We start from the raw sequence: 23,553 nt of genomic DNA, 5'->3' as shown, positions 1-23,553 counted from the left end.
GACCTAATATTAGGTCGAAACTAGTCCCTAATCATTTATGTAATTTAAACTCTGTATATTTTGTATTGAAAAGGTGGACCTTAATAATACATTAGTTTAACTCTATTGTAAACACAGTTCAATACAGATCTATCATAATGAAACTTATTTCATTTAACGCCCCACCGGTGACCCAAAGGATTTTTTTTTTTTTGCATCTTCCACTCATATTGCTTCGGGTTACCCTGTGTTCCGATTGTTGTCTAACCTATATTTTACGTGGGAATCGCTCAGTACGGTTATAGTGAATGAAGTCTACAATGTTGCTGTCTTCAGATGACAGACTCTTTTTTATTACAAGGAGTACCACCGTTCTGACATCTCAGGTAACCTATTCCTTTCAACAATGCTCTCAGGTAAGCAAATTTAAATTTTCAGATTTTTATTTACTGGAGTGGTTATTGACATGTTTATTATCTTCCGCAGATAACATTTATAAGCAGGGGGATGATGATGATGATGATATCCACTGTACCTGATCATGGCAACATTTTGAAGATACCAGGAAAAGGAACAGGAAAGGAGATCCAATTTTGAAGACGAAATCTGTGTTGCACTACAACAAGATCAAAAGGGTGTTAAAACTTCTCCTGGGGAATGCTGTTGTAAATGCCTGGATCCTACACTGCAAGCGCAATTCTGGACAGAATAAGTCTTTTCGTTATTTCAAGGAATTTCTTGCCTTCTCTCTATGTCGGTACAGTACTGCTACATCCTGTACACCTCCAACTAGGAACAGGGCAGACACACACACTGGGCAAAGTGGAAGTACCAGCCAGAAAAATGCAGCTACACTGCACAGTGTGCTATAAGGAGATATATTTGCATAGCATGGTAAGAGAACTGCAGGCAACAAAACGAAGAAGGTGGTGACATTCTGAGCAGTGTGTGCAGGAGCACCAAAAATCTGTATCGAGTGCTTCAATGAAACTCATGTGAAAAAGTGCCAGTGAACGTGTAAATCGCAACAGCGACAGTGTTTGTGCTATATTTCTTCTGAAAATCAGTCGTTTTACTTGATGACTTTTCTGAAAATTATAGGCAAATGTTATATTTTTCTTAAGTTTCAACTGTAAATAGCTGTTCAATTGTTTTTCTCATGTCTAGTAAATATTGTTTTTAATTTATATTCTTTGTCTTTTGTCATACTATTTTATTACTAAGCATAATATGAAAATAATTAACATAGGCCTATCTATATTCTCATAAGAACAGATTAAGGAATGAACGAGAAACTAGCATTTACTTCTGGAGTCATTTCTGGGTCACACACTTGTTGAATCGGAAATCTGCCGCAGAAGTAAATACATTGGAATGTCTCCTCAACAATAACGCACACAACAAGTGCACCCACGTTGTTTTGGATTTCATAGTAGGGACTACACAAAGTCAAATTCGTCAGGTCACCAGTGACCCGAAGCGATAATAACTAAAAGGCAGCATCGGGTCACCGGTGGGCCAATACAACGTAACATTAAGTCATCAAAAATCACTACCGAAGGGAACGTGTTAATGTTCCTAAGTTCATCCAACTTCAGGAGGCTGAATCACCCATGTTACTGATACGGTCTAGAAGTTTAAAAAGTCATACTAAATTTCACGTTCAGGTTATAATAACTTTTCCACCACAGTAGTGTATCTGATTAATGAATTGAGTGATACATTTTCCTCTCAATGGCGAGGCTTTGGAGTTGATTCAAATTAGCAATAGACTCCAATCTTTCAACCTCATTGTGCAAAGTTTACCCAAATACTTTATTACAGTAAGTAATGAAAGGAAACAGTAAGATTTAGTTGGGAGGAAATATTCTAGGCAATGTGACTAATGTCAAATGACTTGGCTGTAATGCCAACAACCATGAAAATTTGTAATCTAATGTCTTCTAACTTCAAAATGAAGTGAGCTTGCAGAACAAATTATCCCCAAATCCCTCCATTCTCATGCTGGCCTAGCAATACTGGAGTTAAAGCTCGATGGACTCGGGTATTACCCTATTTATCCACATAATGGCTGCACTTCTTTTGTGCAAGGAAAAAATTGCACTGAAAAAATTGGACATTACAACACACACCATCCCAAATGTCATATAATCTATAGCATCAATAATGATATAGCAAACCAGTAACAAGAGCAAACAATGTATAGATGGTCTCGCAACCAACGTGTCTACAATCGTATGTTCAATCGATAACCAGAATTAGTCCAGCTGTGTAACTGGTTAAACAAACCATTACTAAAATTAAAAATGTTAATAATGTTATTGGCTTTACGTCCCACTAACTACTTTTACAGTTTTCGGAGACGCCGAGGTGCCAGAATTTAGTCCCGCAGGAGTTCTTTTACATGCCAGTAAATTTACCGACACGAGGCGGACGTATTTGAGCACCTTCAAATACCACCAGATTGAGCCAGGATTGAACCTGCCAAGTTGGGGTCAGAAGGCCAGCGCCTCAACTGTCTGAGCCACTCAGCCCGGCTACTAACATTTTACATGTTACAAATCTCATGTTATGGTCCGTATTGAAATGTACTTAAAGTCAAAGAATAATACTAGAATATAAATTCCACCTATTCAATACATAAGCCTTTTATTTAAATTTAAGAAATAAACCCCCACATGACGCAACAGCCCCGAAGGACCATGGCCTACCAAGCGACCGCTGCTCAGCCCAAAGGCCTACAGATTACGAGGTGTCGTCTGGTCGGCCATTATCTTGGCTTTCTAGACCGGGGCCGCCATCTCACCGTCAGATAGCTCCTCAAGTGTAATCACGTAGGCTGAGTGGACCTCGAACCAGCCCTCAGTTGCAGGTAAAAATCCCTGAGCTGGCCAGGAATTGCACCAGGGGCCTCCAGGTAAGAGGCAGGCGCGCTATCCCTACACCACGGGGCCGGAATAAATTTAAGAAATAGATCTTAACATAGAATTCAGGGACATGTTTCGCCCATAATGAGGGCATCATCAGCCTAAAAATCTCGTACCTGAAAAAATGAAAAAAAATCGGGATCCTGATTGTTCATATTCGTAGATTTTAACGAAGGTTTAAAATATAAATAAGAGGATACTGTTGAAGGTACAAATGTCTAAAAAAGACTAGGAAGTAGAATACAGCAGTTATAAGTACTCTAATGACAAAGTCTTAAAATCAATCCCTGTTATAGATTATTACGAATGTCTTGTTTTTATATGTGGTAACGTAGTGAGTTCATAGTTCAAAATGAATACATAAATTTCTGCGTTGAAATGAAATCTGGTAAATATAGTGCCTTATTCTAGAGATGGCGTAAGGAGCTTATAATAGCTTAAATATTTAGGATAAAAGTCTCTCTTAGTGGTGGTTAAATTAAAATACAAAGTTGTTTGTCTGTTGAAGTTGTTAATCTTATGTGAAAAGATAAGACGGCAAACTTCTTAAAGCACTTAGGAGCAAGGACAAGTACTCGTCAAAAACATAGGTATATTTATATTAGCAAGTAAACGTGGTTGTAGCTTCTTACATTAAAAGTCGAAAGGAAAATGTGCGAGGTTGAGTAGGGCTTGTGGTGTTAAGTCTAAAACAAGAGGAGAGTGTAATGTTAAGGAATAAAATTAAAGGAAAAGGCGAGAACGAAGAAAAAAAGAAGTGTGAGAAATTACTTACCCCTTCGACAGTTGTGATGTTAATATGGTTAAAGATGAGGTGAGTTAAAGAAAATTTGTTGTGTGTAATTTCATTTATCTTTTCGACTGTTGTAGTGTTAATTAGTTGCCATGGTAGCATTTGAATGACTGACATATGAGCTTCTAGTGTTATATTGATGTGAGATTAGCAGGGGAGGGTGTGGATGTGGGGGAGGGTTGGGCGGGGGGTTAAGTTTGTATGCTATCGGATGCGGTTGGCTTGTGGGGCGGATAGGGAGGGAGTTGTGTTTCTTAAAGTGGGAGGGGTTCTGGAAGATAATTTTAGATTGTTTATTATGTTTATGGTTTAGTGATTGCAACAATTTTGGTAAAATATTGTATAATGGGTTTTTGAATTCAATATCGTTAAATTTCATTTCTGTTCCGTATTGAAGTGAAATTATAAGAAATAAATGGACAAATATTACATATTATTGTATTACGTATTATTTATCGGATATATTGTATTGAAAAGGTCAATTTATTTCTTATAAACGGTCATAATGTAATAAAGTTAATTTTGTTGTAATATACAGAAGTTATTCATAGACAATGTAGCCAAACCCCATAATTTTAAATATTGTTTTAAGGTTGCAATAGAAAAGGGGTTCCATGATAGGTTGAACATATTCTCGGGTGTACCACGAAAGAAAAAAAAAAAAGGTAGGGAACCTCTGGATTCTGTTCCTCTCTGACTGTAGATGACAATAACTTCAACATATTTTTTCTGTCTTTTTACTACGAATGTCTTTCGTATTCTTGTGTAAGTAAGTTCAACTTCTCCATTTTTTTTCCGTGCAGCTAGACTTGTACGTTATGTGCCACCTGCTTAGATCTGACATTCAAATTATGTAAGTTATTTTGAAAAGTCAATATTTTCACAACTGTAAGGTGAACTCTGTCCGACATGGACCAGTCATTAGCTAACAAAATTTTCCCTATATAACTTTACTCACAGAAGAAGTTTCTATGAAAACACTGTAAACATATAAACAGAACTAATAGATTGTATCATCTTACATTTGAAAAAGTGTGAAGGAGTTGAACTCTTCCATCTGCAAGAGTTAGAATGGTGATGCCCATATCCTTAACCATTCTCATATGGTCTGGATTTCCAGCCTATAAATAACAAAAAGAAATAAAAATAAGGTATCAAGAATTTTAAAGACTACTATATGCATTCACTATAAGTACATAGATGGAACTCTTGACAACATATTTTAATCATTTACAGTTGTTCAACTACTTACTTGGAAGTCAGGAGCATGTAGTTTCCTCCGACTAGCTCTACGTGGACAAACGCCATCCACCATATTACGTAAAGGACGTCGCACAGACTCAGGAAATAAATGAAGTGTATTGGGACATGATCGCGCAAACTCAAAATCTTCTTCCAATTTAACTTCATGTGGTTCTAAAATCTGGAAAACCAATAAAAATTATTTATACACTACAAGTAATAATAACATGGAGGAGTGTGATCAAGATGGCAGTGACTTTCATGATGTTCGCTTGTAATATTGTTGCTTGGAACTATTGAATAATCGGTAATTCTAAGCTAAAAATTTACCGTCTGAAGCACCAGAGTGAAGCTGCTAAGTACTTTTGTAGTGACTGTGGTTTTAAATCTGCATTATGGAGATTAGTGTTCATTAAAGGATCAATCTCATACCTATAACCTCATCCTGTTAGCTAACCGATAATGGCCGCCTCTGTTGATGGAGGTCGGCAAGATTTTACTAACTCACTGAATCTAAATAATGAAAATCAGCAAGTCTCAAGTAACCTCATGAATCGACAGGATAAAGAAAGCATAATTCCTACCCATACTGGTGAACCAGGTAACCTCATGATAACCTCTATTACTGTTCCAAACACACTTAACCAATCTCCTAACAATCCAAGGTTAAGTTTCTCTGCAGCAATGCAATCCTATCCTACCAAAGATCAAGCAATTGTTATTGAATCTTGTGATGGTATTAGTATCCGAGATTATATTCTAGCAACTGGAAAAGTGACTAGCCCTAGCAACATCCAATTTGTCTCACGGATATTTAATGGAACAATATGTATCTTCCTTGCAAGTCAAAAGTATGTTAAAGAATTAATTTCAAAACATACCAAGATTCTCATAAATAATGTTTCCTTGGAAATAAGACCTCTCCTAACTAAAAACAAACGAGTTATTCTATCTAATGTTTGCCCTGCGATTCCTAATATTGTTATTGAAGAAGAATTTCTCAAACTTGGCATTAAACCAATGTCAAAGATATCACCTATTAGAGGAAGTTTAACAATCCCTGAATTTTCTCACATTCTCAGTTTTCGGAGACAGATTTATGTTCAAAATGATTTTAACAAACTTCCAGACTCACTCCAAATCGAATATGAGGGTACCAATTACTGGATTTATTTATCCTCTGACACACCCACCTGCTTTCTTTGTAAAACTGAGGGGCACTTAGCTAGAAACTGTCCTGATAATGATGAAATAATAAATGAAGGCTCCTCATTAAATCAAAACAGTCATTCTCGTGGCAAGATCAATCTAACGGAATTTCCCCAACTAGTAGAGAATACACAAAAAATTAAAACAAACTGTCAAGAAAATATTACCTGTACTCCCTCGCAAACTACTCTTCAGACAACTGCTACATCTACATCACTTCAGTGTTCTCAAAATTAAAACTGTGGGCCATTACTCTGTCGAAACAACTCTAACCTCTCCTTTGGAATGTCCTCAAAAATCCCCATGTGTTCATTTTGCTGGATCAAAGAGGCCAATACCACTATCTAGCAGTGAAACTACAGGCAGAACAGATCTTGATTTTAAGAAACAACCTTTAACAACTGAACCTAAGATAAGTGAACAGGCAGGGAAACACAAGACAAAACAAACTTAAAAGAAACCAAAGACAGAAAAAGAAAGCACAACTATTAGTGATATGCTTAAGCCAATTAAGCAAGTTCTAAAAGTCAACCCTCAGTCCTTTCCCCTCAGTTACAACTACAATCCTTTTTTGAAAACAATATTGGAGTTAATGACATAGCAACAATAGCTTCCAATTACACCCAAGATCTAGAGGGTTTAGCCCAAGCCCTTCAAAAACTATATCCATACTACACTGAAAAATCCATTAAGAACAGGAGTACTCGAATAGTCAAGAAACTGCTTAAGGCTAGCAGTGAAAACCGAGGTGAAGCAATTACAGTAAAACCTCGTTAATTCGAAGTCGTTGGGACTCAAAAATCGGACTTCGAATTACGTGATTTCGAATTAACCGCCAATTCGCAATTCAGAAGTACCAACCCTTGCCATGTTACAAAATATTCTATGGCCCGTTACTGCATGCAGCTAACCTTGATTCACAGTTTATACCCTTCAAATGCCATGAAAAAGGAACTATTTCCAAAATGTATCCAAGAAGGTGCATTTACAGTATTCAAGTAATGCACTCGGATATCTCACTGGCAAACATAACCTCACGCAACGAAAGAAAAAAAAAAAGCACGATTCAAAGACGAGGGGAAATCTATGCTGGCTCCCATGTGCAAGTGCTTTATTAATTGGACTACTATACTTTACGCAGTTTAGATGCCTTGTATTTACAAAGGAAGTACCCGATGCTCTTAAAATCGAACTTTTCTATGACTATCCTTGTACGATTTCCCGCCATGGTACTTCTCTCGTACTTCAGAAATGTAAACACCTGCCGCGTCACAAAGTATTCTAAGACCCATTAATACATACAATCACCTCGATTCACAGTTTAAATCTTTCAAATGCAATGGAAAAAAACTATTTCCGAAATGTATCCAACAAGGTGCATTTACAACGTTCAAATAATGCACTTGGATAAATCAATGACAAACATAACCTCACCCCAACGAAAGAAAAAAAAATCACACAATTCAAAGACGAGGATAAATTATGCCGGCCCCCCCTGTGCAAATGCATTATTTTTTGGATTTCTGTACTGTTTCCATTTGTAGATGCTTTGTACTAGCATGGAAAGTGAGCGACGTCCTTATAACATTGTGGTTTATTGAACTTTCCTATGACGAGAGGATAAAGTTTCTCGCTTCCATCCCATGTGCATTGCAACGTACTACTATGACCCATTTAAAACCATAAGACCGTTTGGGCTTGCATTAAAATAAAGCAATGCAGTTTCACCGGCAATGACAATATTGTTCGGTGCCTACGAATTTATTATCTGAGCTACGCTTTTTCGTCAACTGTCGGCATCGCCAGTGTTCGCGGATTCTGTTTTTCCGCACACTGCCTGTTGCGTGATATTACGGCGTTCCTTAAAAGGTTGAATACAAAAGAATTCCGATTTCATTCAACTTAGCAATCATGAAGCGCACTGTAGACCCACCGAAGTGAGTGTAAGTGCGGAAAGCTACCCTTCCACGTTCCGGAACGCGCGTTCTATTATGACGCGGAGCGGATACATTTCGAGTTGAAATTACTCTGTAACATACTACTGTTTTAAAATGTAAAGGCAGTTTCGAATTAAAAGTCTGAATTTCGGTAATGGGGCCGACATTGTACTTCGAATTACGAATTATCCGTATTTCGAATTAAACAATTTAAATAACATGCAAAACTGTATCTCATGTTTCCGGGAACGAGAGCTTCTTCGAATTAGACGAGATTTTGAATTAACCGATTTCGAATTATCGAGGTTCTACTGTAACAGTTTAGTTCCAGATTACTCAAGCGATGACTCTACTTCCCTCACAGAATGATGATAAAATTCCCTCTACACCTGTTTTTCATTCTTATGACTATAACATTACTTCAGTGGAACCTCAACAGTTTTTGATCACAGCGAGAGTATTTACATCATCATCATCATCATCATCAATTCCCTTTATCCAGCTGTAGCCGGGTAGGGGCAAATACGGTTCCTCTCCACTTTCTTCGGTCTTTCCACCACTCCTCCTCCAACACTATGTCCCAGTCCAGGTTTCTTTCTATAATGCTGCGTTGGATGGTATCCTTCCATTTCAATCGTGGTCGTCCACAGCCTCTCCTTCCTTGGATTTGCATTTCCACCACCTTTTTTGGAATTCTTTCGTCGCTCATTCGCTTTATGTGCCCAAACCATCTTAGTCGGCTCTTCTCTATTCTATCATTCATTTATTCCACTCCAATTTCTTCCCGGATTTTCTCATTCCTTATTTTGTCTCTTCTACTCTTCTGTATCATACTCCTCAAGAACTTCATTTCGGCTGCCTGTATTCGATTCTCATCCTTCTTTGTCATTGTCCAAGTTTCTGCTCTGTAAGTTGTTATGGGTACGTAATACATCTTGTACGTAGTATCCTTTGCTTCCGTTGGTACATCTTTGTCCCATAACATGTTTCTTACACTATGATAGAAACAACTTCCAGCTTGAATCCTTTTACTAATCTCAGCATCCAGTCGAGCATTCTCCATTAATTCACTCCCCAGGTATTTAAACGTTTCCACTACTTCCAGGGGCTTGTCTGCAAGTCTAATCTGACCTTTCCCTTCTTTCTCCCCTCTAGTCATAACAATAGTTTTACTCTTTTCTACACTTATTTTCAATCCACATTCTTCAATCTTCCCATTCACAACTTCAACTAAATAAACATCAGCCTTTCAGTTGTCTGTCTACAAGAAACTAACTTTAGAGACAACTTTGTTTCCAATTTAAGACAGTTCAACGTACATTATAAAAACCAAATTAATCCAAATCATGCAAGTGGAGGCGTAGCTACCTATGTTAAAAATAATTTACACCATCAAGAGGTTCCTATAACTACTGATTTAGAAGCAGTCGCAGTTTTATTATACCTACCACAAGCTATATGCGTATGTAATGTTTATTTTCCTACAAATGGTACAGCTCACGCTGATGATTTAAGAAACCTAATACACCAACTCCCCAAACCCTTCATTTTGATGGGTAATTTTAATAGCCACAACAGTTTATGGGGTAGTCGCAATACTGATGCAAGGGGGAAAGAAATAGAGAAGATACTAGATGAATTTACTCTAGTATTATTGAACTCAACTGCTCCAACCCATTTTGATATAGCACACGGAACATACAGTAGCATAGCTGTACTATTTAACTGGTCCATTTATTCAACTCTACAAGGAAGTGACCATTTCATCATAATTAACGATGATCAAAATTCTTCAGACAACACATCAAAACCCCAATACTGTACATGGAATTTAAATAAGGCAGATTGGCAATCATTTACAAAGACTGTAAGTAACTATTTAAATGATCTAACTCCAACAAATAAATTTCTTTCCAAGAACATCAATGATATTGTTCAAGACTTCACTGAAGTAATAATTAAATCTGCTGACGAGAGTATCCCAAAAACAACTCCTATGCCCTTCAAGAAAACGGTTCCCTAGTGGAATGATACCTGTAAAGAGGCTATCAAAAATAAAAATCGTGCTTACTACCTGTACAAAAGAAATCCCACGCCTGAAAATAAAATCAATTTTCAGAAATATCAAGCAATAGCACGAAATAAAATACAATTAAGTAAGAAAACCTCCTGGTTAACATTTGTCTCCTCCTTAACCTCCCAAACTTCACAAAAAGTTATGTGGAATAAAATCCAAAGAATAAGTGTTAAATACAATAAATTTTGTATTACTTCTCTAAGGCCCGGTTTCATCAACAAATGTTAGTACTTAACAAGGTGTTAAATCATTTTAACATATGATTTAAGAAAATTTGTGTTTCATCAACAACTGTTAACATTAACAAATGTTAAACTGTGTATTAAAGTTAACATCAGCCATTTCCAATGTTAAATGGCTAACATTAGCATTTAGCAACCTGTTCCAAAATGGCTGCTGTGAATCTCGCTTTCGATGCGGAATTGCTCTATTTAGATCTTTTACAAAACAATCCTGATCAAAGAAGAGTTCAGCGACGTAATGACTTTGAAAATTTGACAGATGCGGAACTTCTTCATAGATACAAGTTATCGAAAATAATCGTTGCTAAGGTTGTTGGCGAAATTCGAGTGAAGGAATATCCTACAAAGAGAAACCCTCTTTCTCCAATGTTGCAGGTACTGATAATATTACGATTTTTTGCTACTGGTTCTTTTCACATAATGGTCGGAGACAATGCTGGAATTTCTAAATCCACTGTTACTAGAGATGTTTGTCGAGTGTCTGCAGCAATAGCATCCATGAGAAGGAGGTATATAACATTCCCTTCAGTAGAAGAGCGTCAGCAAATTATCCGCGACTTCAATGAAATAAGCCGTTTTCCTGGTGTTTGTTCTAGGTGAAATAGATTGCACACGTGTAAGAATTACAAGATATTAGAATCATTCCGTATTGACGGTTTTCACCTTTGTAAGGCACGTGTAAGAATCCAATCACCTGGAGGCAATTGGGCCAAAATATATCGTAATCGGAAGGGATATTTCTCTGTTAATGTTAATGTTCAGGTGATTAGTGAGCCTAACCTCCAAATCAGGGATATACTTGCTAGGTGGTCTGGTTCTGCACACGACAATACAATATTTAATAACTCCCATATCGGAGCACAGTTTTAAGTGGGACAATTAACGAAGTGATTTTGTTAGGTGACAGTGGATACCCGCTAAAAAAGTATCTGTTAACCCCATTGAAACCCTCGCGGACTTTCTCCCACGCCTCGTCTTTTTCTTTTATCATCAAGCCATCTGTGCACTTGCATTCAATAACATATATATTTACTAATTCAATTAACAACTCTTTTTCGAAGGAGGAAAAGTTAGAACTACGATTCCGTTTCACTTCACGCGCCGTATTTTACAGCTGTACTCAAACAAAAGCTCATCGGAGCGCGCTGTAAAACAGCATGTTCGTACCACTGCCTCCTTGGTTCACACCAGTTCGCAATATTGGGAGGGTTAACAGTCGATTAGTTAACATTTCACAAGAAAAGTTTGATGAAACGCAAAGAAACCTAACAAGATGTTAAATTTTTAACTCCGTATTAACTACTTGTTAGTATATATTTAACATGTGTTGATGAACCGGGCCTAAGAGATCCAGTTGCTGGGTCAATTGTAAATGAACCTCAACAAATAGCTGATCAACAGGCTAAATCATTTTCAAACATCTCTAGCGATAACAATTATGAACCTGAATTTCTTCACATGAAAACAACTCGAGATCCAATAGACTTAAGTGAAACTGTACCTACAGTGAACTAGGCTTACAATAATACTTTACAGTTACAAGAAATTGTTACAGAACTCAACAAATGCGGCAGATCTAGTCCTGGCCCAGACACCATTCCATATGAATTTTTTAAACAGCTTCCACATAGTGCACTCAATTATCTACTTGCTATTTTCAACTATATATGGAGTTCCAAACTATTTCCAGATCGATGGCATTGTGCTATTGTAGTGCCTATACTCAAACCAGGAAAGGACATTTTGATCCCAGATAATTATCGTCCCATCGCCTTGACAAATACAATGTGTAAGCTAATGGAGAAAATTGTTAAGAAGAGATTACGCTGGTATTTGGAACATATACACTTTTTTAGTGATCCACAAAATGGTTTTCATAAAGCACGTTCAACAACAGATACTCTGATATGTCTGGAATCAGAAATCCGAGAAGCTTTTCTGAATAATCAGCACCTCATAGCTGTTAGTTTAGACAATGAGAAAGCATATGACATGGTGTGGAAAGACTATCTAATTGAAACATTGATGAAACATAATATTTCAGGAAACATGCTTTACTTCATTTATAATTTCCTTAAAGATCGCCGAATTCAAGTCAGGACAAATGGAACTCTTTCACATGAAGTAACCATTGACAATGGAGTTCCCCAAGGATCAGTCATCAGTGTCACATTATTCCTCGTTGCAATAAATTTCATTGTGTCCAACATTCACCTACCAGTAAAGGCTTGCATTTTTGCCGATGATTTGACTATACAAAGTGCAGGAAGAAATAAACTAACTACTCAACAGCTACTTCAAGAATCAATTGATAATATCCAAAAATGGGCTAAAGTTACAGGGTTCAAGTTTTCCAAAACTAAAACCAAATGCATACTCTTCTCCAAATGTAAACATACTGTACAACCCTGAGCTGTACATGGACAATCGCAAAATTGAATCAGTAACAACTATGAAAATCTTAGGAGTTTTATTCGACACTACGTTAAGTTGGATACCTCACCTGAAAAACCTTAAAGATGACTGCTTGCGAAGGCTGAACATAATGAAGATCCTGCACCAAAGAACTGGGGGGGGCAGACTACCAAGTGCTAATGAACATGTACAAAGCCATTATTAGGGCCAAATTAGACTATGGCAGCATTGTATACAATTCCGCAAGAATGTCTTCACTCAAAATCCTTGATTCCATCCAGTCCACAGCTCTTCGAATTGCTCTAAGAGCCTTCCATACCAGTCCAGTAGCCAGCATTCAAATAGAAGCAAATGAACCACCACTCGCAATTAGACATAGACAACTAAGTTTGACTTACGCGCTCAAGGTAGCAACTATGAGTGAATGAAGAATTAAGTTGTATGCTTTTTCTAACAAGCACCAAGGTACACACATTAAATCAGGATCACAACCACAGCCCTTCAATGTCAAAATAGCCAAGTTTCTTGAAGAATTAAATTTAAATATCCCTCCAATACTCCTAGCAGACAACTCTCTTAATGTCCTACCATGGACTATTACCCTTCCAACAATTAACTTTGAAATAAATTACAGTGCCAAAGATGAAACTGAAAGATCTCACTACCATCAATTATTTCTTGACATTTCTAATAAATCCCAAGGCACACTGCAATCTACACTGATGGATCAAAATGTGAGGAAAGAAATGGATGTGGGATTATATATCCTGAACGGACCATGCTATACCGATTGCCGGACTACTATACTGTCTTCTCTAATGAGCTGTACGCAATAAAACAGGCTATGCTACATATTTTGAAAACCAGCACCTGCAATAACTCCATCATTTTTTCTGATTCAAAAAGTGCATTAACGCAATAGGAGTCCACATACTTGTACAAGAAATACAACTGTTGTTTACAACATCATGAAAGAAGGCAAACAAGTCATCCTTGTGTGGATACCCTCTCATAGAGGTATTCAAGGCAATGAATCTGCTGATCAAGCAGGTAAAGATGCTACTTACCTCCTGCTAGGTGATCTAACAATAGCTACCCCTCACACTGACATTACTGCCTATGCTAAAATGAAATTATACCAACAGTGGAAGATAAAATGGCTTCAAACAGCAAACTCCACAAAGTAACAACGGAATCTACATTACAACACTATCTTCACAACCTTTACAGGCAAGATCAAGTCCTAATATCTAGAATACGGATCAGCCACTCCAAGATAAGTCACAGCTACCTCCTTGAGAAGAAACTGCCTCCCATCTGTACAGCATGCAATAGTGTGTTGACTGTGAAGCACATCATTACAGACTGTTCACTGTATGACAAATGGCGCCAGTACCAGGGTATACCTAAGGATATTAAGGGGGCACTCTCATCTCCTTCACTGTGCAAACAAATTATCAAGTTTTTCAAAGACACTGGTCTGTGTTCAAAAATTTAACTGTTCAGTTTAAAATACCAAAATCTTTTATATTCCTTTCATTCTTCACTCTACTGTAATTTAATCTACATTCTACAGTTAGAAGTTACAATAAGACCTTAGGGTTAAAGTGACTAAATTAATAAAAAATTAAAAAAAACATGGAGGAGAAACTAACACTGCAGTAAAGATATAACCTTTTAAATTTTTTTATACTATAACATCTACACGATACTCACTGAATATGTATTGTATATTGCTTTCCACGAGTCTAAACATGTTTGACTTTTTTTACTCCATCTAAGGATGGATTTATATTATGTACTGAATAGGAGGACAAATTCAATTTTGCTTTGTAAAGTGAAAACCGTCAATACGGAATGATTCTAATATCTTGTAATATTGTTACTTTTAATCAGCAACAGGTCAAACCGGCTGCCGCTTCATGCATGCCTCGCATGCCGGGTTCAGCAGACTTCAGTGGCTAGCGATGTATAGGCCTAATAACGATGCGGACGTTGAAGGTCAACAAATGAGTTTATTGCACTGTGACATGGCGATTCCACCTTTGCGTTTTTTGCGCACATACCTCACAGTTTCATCTTTGACTTCTTGAAAGCACCCTTGCTGTGAGCCACTGAATGAATTTTTTTGTACAGTATGCATTTTTTAAGCTCTGCATCTTCATGCTAACGCCGAATATTGGATTTAGTTAGGCCTATGCCGTATTTTCTTGTGGTTGCACAATTAATCTTCATTTCTGCATGTTTAATAACCATTAACTTAAAACTGACATCATAATATCAACGAGAACCCGTTGAAAATTTGCTGGCAATACCTGTTCCATGCATCTTCACAATACGATGATCCATCATGAAAATATTCCTGATGTCTATAGAACAATTTTACTAAGCGTCAAGTACAGTAGACACGTTATAGTTCTACCACTGAGTAGCCGTGGCCTTCACAAGAATTCGAAGGCTCGCATGTCTTGATGCCATTCTGCGGATCTGAGGAACGTTTTTGTAGAGGCTAATAGAATGTCTTCTCTCTTCACTATTTCCTGAGATCCAGTGACATTACACAGAGGCACTGACAACCAGTTGACGCGCGATGTATAATAAAGAGGAGGGCATTGAAGCAGCGTGGCTACCATGGTAGCTGCCAGTGGTTTTCATTACTGTTAGGTCGCGAATGCAAGATGACCCTTGATTTTTCACGAGATTCTGAGAAAAAAAAGTGTCATCTTGGATTCAGAGAAATACAGTATTATCTTTGTTTCCTTCACAATTTCATCCACAATCATTATGAATAACTTCCTTGCTGTAGTCAAATTTCATTCTAAAACCACACTCTTCTCCCCTAACGTGTCACTGCTGCAACAATTTTTGTACTTATTCTATCATTCGTTTTCCAAATCCTTTCTGCTGCATTACTTTCCATGCCTTTGCTCTGGATACACTATCATAAACCTTTTCTAAATCGAGGAATGTCATCACCATATCTCTTCCATATTCCTAATGTTTTTCCATTAACTGTCTCACAAAGAAGGAGTCCAGTGTTGATCTTCCATTTGGAAAGCCATATTGCTCTTCCTGAAATGTTCTTCCACCTTTCTTCTCATTCTCTTTTCTAGTGCCCTTTGAAATACTTTTGCTACACAAGATAAGAGTGTGATTCCTCGATAATCATCACGTATCTTCTTGTCCACATTATTAACTATAGGTATTTTATTCCTTTACTCAGTCATTTGGTACAGATTATTTCTTTCCAAATACATCTAAATAGCCTTTATAGCTACTGTAGACCAACATGTCCTGATGCTTTTATCATCTCTACACAGAATTCATCCATTCCTGCAACTTTTCCCATTTTCATCCGTTTGACACCGGTTTCCACTTCTTCCATTGTGATTTCACTCTTAAATTCTGCCTTCTCATACTCTGCTTCTATCACCACATCTACACCCCTTCTCACATTCAGGAGTTCATCAAAGTAATCCTTCCATCTTTTCCTTATCTCCTCTGAATGTGTTATTGTCTCTTCCCCTTTCCCTTTCATCTGCTTTGTGTAAGACTCTTTCTTATATCTTACAACTCCATATAGCATCCTTTCACTGCTATTCACATCCTCCTTCAACAGCTTTTGTGTAAATCCTTCCCATCTTTTCTTCACTTATTACATTCTTACACTGTCTTTTCATTTCCTTATACTTTCTTCTACTTCCTTCTATTTTATCCATATTCCATTTCTGCAGTGCTGTCTTGTTTGTCACCCCTCATTTCCCCATGGGGATCTCTTTACCTTTCACTCTTTCAGCTATTCTGCCACAAGCATTCTCTGCACAGCTTCCAAATGCTTTCTTGAACATGTCCCATTCCACTTCCACACACTCCACCTCAATTCTGGGTACGCGTTTCAATTCATATTGGATTTTTTTTCCCTTCTTTTGTTCTTACTTCCATGTCTTCTAACTTTCATACTTGTATTTCCTTCTCTCTTATTTCTTTCAATTTCACTATTTATCATACTTTCATTTGCTATGACTACCCTATAGTCTCCATCTAAGGCCGTCCTGTCAATGCTGTTAGATCTAATAATTGTCTACGATTTGTTCTTTACACCAAGAAGTAATCAATTACCATCTTTGTCCTTCTCTTAACCCACTCATATCTTCTAAGCTTTCTACAATTCTTCTTTCTGAACAACATATTACTGAGCTCAATAGCTGCAGCTGCTAAGTGCAGCCAGTATCCAGTATTTGGGAGATAGTGGGTTCTATCCCCACTGTTGACAGCCCAGGAGATTGTTTTCATGGTTTCCCATTTTCACACCACGCAAATGCTGGGGCTGCACCTTAACCCTTTGGATGCCGACCCATAACAGGTCAACATATGCATAGAATGCCAAGCATGTTTCAATGGATTTTGCATCATGTATACAAAATTTAATTTACGTCTCTATTTAAAAGATATTTATTTATTTTTATTTATCATGCCTTTGTAGGTGGCGAAGTTAGGGCTCTTGGCCCTCTCTTACACTTAACCACTGTACACATCATTGAGAGCAGAGTTTGAGTACATGGAGGTACATGGAGGTAAAATTTAGTATGTGAGCATGATATATGCCAAGGAATATAAACATGTGACTTGCATTTCAAAAGACAAAATTTCATGGAATACTGTGCACAAAAATATGGGAAAAACATTTGAAATTAATCCAAAGTGACTGAGTAAAGATATTTAATCTTAACTCTTATCTGGGATCATAAAATACCAATTTATATTGTTAGTGCAGGTCTACTTTCCAATTTATAAACTAATTTCCAAAAACAGTGAACATGTGGAGGGAAAGACACTAACAGTGTAACCTATCAATGATTGGATATTTTATGAATTTTGGGAGAGTGATAGTAATCATTTGAGAAAACTATGTCTAGTAGCAGTATTTGTTACTACAGAACAGTTCAGAAGATCAGAACAACATACAAAATCAACTAATAGTGTCAGGAATGAAATTGTAAAGAACAGCATCAGGTTGAGGTAAGCCTACATAATTTGGCCCTGGGATTTGATAAAAAAGGTGGGGATATACAACATTACTTTTTGGGAATATGCATTTAGTCCAAGAATCATCTAATTCACAATCACTGTCATTTTCTTTAGCAATGTCACTGTCATTTTAATTAGCACTGTCACTATAACTCTTTGACATTGTACAAAATGTTGTAAGTCCATCAGCCAATGTTATGGCTCAATCATTCTCTGGTGCTGTCTGAAGACCCGAAAACATAATCATTACTTTCGCTAAAATCAGAGTCGCTCACATCTTCAAAGCAAGCCAAAAGTTCCTCAATTTCTTCTTCCGAAATAGGCCTATGTGATGACATGCCTTGTTGTGATGATAATGTACTATTTACAACAATACTATTGCTAAGTTAATATAACTACAGTAGAAATAATAATAAACTTAATATATCATGATACCTCAAATGCGTCAATTAGAACATAACATTATTGAAAACAAATCACAACACGCGGACATAAACAAACAAGGAGACTGCCATATTGGATCATTGACGTCAAGCGCTCACAGATCATACACTCACAATTGACGAGTAAACTAGCAAAAATGAAGCTATGCCAGTGCCATCTAATGACATAAGAAGGAATTACAAATATTCTACCTTCTTTCTACTTGATTTGTGGCGCAACCTAGCACCTGACTGCACAACTACACCACTTATACGAGGGTGTCGATCAAATTAGCATCCTGGCATTTTTCGTACAGAATGTAAGTCCCGATGCATCGGCATCTTGGCACTGTAAGAGTTCAAAAGGCCACAGCTGCTTCCTTCCAACTCCTAACCCTTTATTGTCCCATTATCGCCGTAAGACCTATCTGTGTCGGTCCGACGTAAAGCAACTTGTAAAAACAAAAGAAAGAAAGAAAGAAAGAACATATATTGCCTACACTTAACCAATCACTCACACAAAAATCCACCATCTTCTCACCCTCTTCATTCTTCTTTCTATATTCAAACAGTCCATCTTCTTCCATTCCTTTTCTGTTGCATCTCACCATTACATTAAAGTTTCCTATGATGGTTTTGAGAGTCACTTCCACCACATCTTTTAATTTTCTCTCTCCCTTTCCCTCCTGCGTCTCCAGGAATATGTCCATACCTTCTTTACATCCAGTCTGGAGGAGTGCATACACATGGATGAATTCCTTTATTCAATTTTCTGTCCGTAACTTTATCTTGATTATTTTTACTTATGTAGCTGTATTTATTTACATACTCATCATCTTGTTGGTTATTATCCCCACTCCATTCTATGCCTTATATCCTCCACTCCATTTAATGTCACTCAATTCCATCATAGCTATATTGTCCCTCCCTGACTTTCCAGTCAATGACATGAGGTTGATTATTGTGACCTTCACAACAATCTCTACTGGTTGCCCAATTATCAGAGTTCCCCCAGCATAAGAACTATGTGTCACTTCTGGGGAACTCCCTAGCCTTTTACAAGGCCAATTTAAAAGTGCCATTTTCATTTTAGGCTGTTATTATGAAGGGGTCACAACTCCCAAAGGCGTTTAAGAGCAACAGCCAGCAGCTGATCAGGGCGCTCCTTACATGGAGTACAGATGCCTTTTGTGCAGCCGTCCCTAACATGGGATCAGACTCTACTCAATGGGTTCCAGTAACATTTCCCACACCGAGAAGACCATCACTCATCCGCCTGAAGCCGTTGGTCACCTTAGGGGTTAGGGTTATTTACTGCTGCCCAAAAGTTGGCATCGAGACCTCATAAAATGAAGAAGAAAAAGAAGGTAAAGAAGATGAGGTAGCTTACACTGCATCATTTCAAGTCATAGAAAGATAATAATAATAATAATGTTATTTGTTTTACGTCCCACTAACTACTTTTTAAGGTCTTTGGAGACGCCGAGGTGCCGGAATTTAGTCCCGCAGGAGTTCTTTTACGTGCCAGTAAATCTACCGACACGGGGCTGTCGTATTTGAGCACCTTCAAATACCACCGGACTGAGCCAGGATCGAACCTGTCAAGCTGAGGTTAGAAGGCCAGCGCCTTAACCGTCTGAGCCACTCAGCCCGGCAGTCATAGAAAGATAGGAACACTAAAAGTAACATAATAAATAGGACAAACGTAACAGGTCAACAGCAGTGCAAGCAACAGAAAGAAGAGGCTATTCTCCACATCTTCATATAATGCTGTTTTGAAATAGATTAGCACCCTCCTCATCAATCCCACATTTTCTACATCCATCCATTAATTTCCCATCAGCAAAGGACAAACCAGTGATTTATTTGGATCATTAGTACTGAGCTTCTTACATAGTTCTAAAGAACATTAATAGCTATTTTAAAACAATATTTTTCTTAAAAAGAAATATGTTAAGCTTGGTAACACTTAGTAATTTGTAAAATAAAGAACTGAATGTGTAGGTACAAAACTGAACATCAACTTACCGTAACCACAGTATAATTGGAGTTGCGAGCAAGAGAAAGAGGTAGGAGATGAGCTTCAGTGGTGAAGAGAAATTCATCCAAATCCAACACGAGATCTGAAGAATCCGCAAAGAGCAGATACAGGTACTTAAATGTTTCAGCAAGTACGAAGGAGTCCATCCTGAAATTCATTATTCAGTATATTTATCGATCTGTTTTGAAGAAAATAGTAATGTAAATCAAAGGCAGGATGAAAGGAAGGGGTACAGGAACATATTAAAAGGACAAAGCAGCTGTCAGCATAAGCAGCAGGAGAAACAAAGAAAATGCAAAGAAGTGAAAGAAGCATCAACAAACCACTAAAAAAGCATACATAATTTGGAAGTTATATTTTCAAGTGTACCCTAGACAGTTCACACTGGGACGACCTTTTTTTTTGAAGGCTGAATGAATTTTCCTGCCATGAAATTCTCCAGAATGCACAGTAATAGCCGCTTTAAACAAATACTTTTCATAAAAACAAATATATCAAGCTCAGTAACACATTATAACTGGTACAAATGGAAAATCCACAGCCTGTTTCCAGTCATTCGACCGGGACAGGAATGGAATGAATGAAGCCCCAATCTAGCGGCGAGGATAGGAATTGTGCCGGCTGCCGAAGCCTGTCGCACTTCCTCTGGGGCAATGATTAATGAATGACAGATGAAATGAAATGATACTGGAGAGTGTTGCTAGAATGAAATATGACAGGGGAACCCAGAGTACCCGGAGAAAAACCTGTCCCGCCTTCGCTTTGTCCAGCACAGATCTCACATGGAGTGACCGGGATTTGCACCACGGAACCCAGCGGTGAGAGGTCGGCGCACTGCCGCCTGAGCCACGGAGGCTCTTATAACTTGTACAAATATTATATATTAATAGAATATTTAGTATATACACTGCAAATCTTAAGTTTATTAGTGGAGGAATAAATAGGGACAAGGAGCTGAAGTGCTGTTTGCAAATGATATTGCGGTGTGGGAAGCAAAGAGAGAAGAAGTATAAGGAAAACTTAACATGCTGAATGAGATTATTGAAAAATCATCAGTTTCCCTTGTCCAGCTCCCGCTGCGTTGTGATGTTTATGGCACCATTATTTCTCCTTAACTATATTCCAATCAGGTTTCTTCTAATTATACTATTCTTAATTTTAAACCACCTTAATTTGGGTTTCCCTCTTGCCCCCCCCCCTCCCCCCCTATCTGTATTTCCATCATCCGCTAAGGCATCCTTCCCACCTCCATCCTCTGAACATGTCCGAACTATCTAAGTTTATCCCTCTCCATTCCTTGAAACACTTTCCCACTCTGATTTCCTTTCTGATGTCCTCATTTCTTATTCTCCCTTTCTTGTCTTTCATAACATACTTCTTAACAATTTCATTTCAGTGGCCTGAATTTTATTCTACTGTACTTTTGTCAGTGTCCAGGTCTCTACTGCATATGTCACTATTATATCATATGTAATAAATTTTATATTGATCTGTATTGATAGATAATTCACATATAATGAGATAGGAGTAAGTCCACCTATTCAATACTTGTTAAAGAGTAAAATAGCGGGCAACGCGTCCGCCTGTCACCCGGCGGCCCCGGATTTGAGTCCCGGCCGGGTCAGGTTTTTTAATTGTAAATGATTAATATCCCTGGCCTGGGTGTTTGTATCGTCCTTAACATTCCTTTCCTCACATTCAACACTTTACACTTTCACCATTTACAAAATACACACAGGTTCCTCACATATGCTGCAAGTAGGGGCAAAAGATCTTTCTAGGTCGACACCCTGAACAAATAGCATTTTTTTTTTAAGAGCAAAATAACAATAATAATATAAATATAAAAATGATGTAACTATATTTTCATACAACATTCATAGGAAGTAATTTCGACCTTGATTGCGAGGTCATACTCAGCCATTACATTAAAACCATAATTGGTTAATATAAAAAATAAACACTGAAGCACAGTACATCTAAAAATATGGTGAGAAAAAAACACTTTAAAATGTTGAGTCTTTGTTGCCAATCGTGTGAGCAATTAAACATGCCCAAACCTTGTGACAAAATCTTGAAATAGTGGAGAGTTTCAAGTACTTGGGAAACAAACTGATGCAGGATGCAGAGCTGGACATAGAGATCAGAAAATGGATTTAACAGGAAAATGCATTCTATCAGAGTGTGTGAAACCTGGTGTAGAGGAAGAGGTACTAATGAAGTGTAAAGAGGTGGTGTCTTTTTATCTCTTCTTTCAGACATCTACTGAATACTTCATCCAAACTGACAAATACATGTGTTTTTTCACCAGACCACTTGTCCATCGATTAAGTTATAGATGGCCCCATTGGCCAGCTCAATATGTTTGTAAAACATCATATCATTCTACTTGTACGGGAATCAGACTTATTATAAATTGCCACATCTTGACATTTGCGCTAATCAGCTAGACAATATTTAAAATCAATAAAATTGGAAGAACCAAGAAAGCAATGAATGGATGAATAATGTTATATTGCTCACACTTACAAATGACAAATACTCAAGATTTTTAAAGTGTTTTTTTCTCACCATATTTTTAGATGTATTGTGCTTCAGTCTCTATTTTCAACATTTTACCAATTATGGTATTAATATAATGGCTGAGGATCTCACAATCAAGGTCGAAACTAGTGCCAATATACGTTTTCTGAAAATATAGTTATCATCATCATCATCATTTCCCCTTATCCAACTCCTCCCAGGTCGGGGTATTTATGACACTTCTCCATCTTCCTCTTTCCTTCCATCATTCCTCTTTCACGATCTTGTCCCAGTCTAAATTTCACCTTCTTCACTGATTCAATCCACCTTGTTCTAGGTCTTCCTCTTGCTCTCTTGCCCTCACACTTTGCCTCCAGCATCTGTCTTGGAATTCTATTCTCCTCCATCCACTTTACATGTTCAAACCACATTAGTTTATTCTTTTCAATTCTCTTATTTAGCTTTCCTATCCAAACTTCCTTTCTAACATCTTCACTTCCCACTCTGTCTTTCCTTGTCTTTCCTATCATACTTCTTAGGAATTTCATCTCACTGGCTTGAATTCTACTCTTTTGCTTGCTAGTCAGAGTCCAAGTCTCACCTGCGTAAGTCAATATGGGTACATAGTACATTTTTTACCTTATCTCTTTACTTTTCCTTGGTACTTCTTCGCTCCAAACCAGTTTTCATACACTTTGGTAGAATGCATTGCCCTGCT

The 23,553-nt window shown here is 37.5% G+C and overlaps 1 protein-coding gene across 1 annotated transcript in view; it reads right to left on the bottom strand.

Moving 5' to 3' along the window:
* The window catches only part of Edem2 (ER degradation enhancer, mannosidase alpha-like 2), a 212,239-nt gene that overhangs the window by 118,565 nt on the left and 70,121 nt on the right, over positions 1-23,553 (bottom strand). The window contains exons 12-14 of the mRNA XM_068225114.1: positions 20,300-20,459; positions 4,952-5,122; positions 4,722-4,820 (exon numbers count right to left, since the gene is read on the bottom strand). Of these exons, the coding sequence (XP_068081215.1) occupies positions 4,722-4,820; positions 4,952-5,122; positions 20,300-20,459 (430 nt within the window). The remainder of the gene's footprint in view (positions 1-4,721; positions 4,821-4,951; positions 5,123-20,299; positions 20,460-23,553) is intronic.

This window comes from Anabrus simplex, chromosome 1 (genome assembly GCF_040414725.1).
Source record: "Anabrus simplex isolate iqAnaSimp1 chromosome 1, ASM4041472v1, whole genome shotgun sequence".
Classification (NCBI taxonomy): Eukaryota; Metazoa; Arthropoda; class Insecta; order Orthoptera; family Tettigoniidae; genus Anabrus; species Anabrus simplex.
This window is presented reverse-complemented; position numbering and strand designations above follow the sequence as displayed.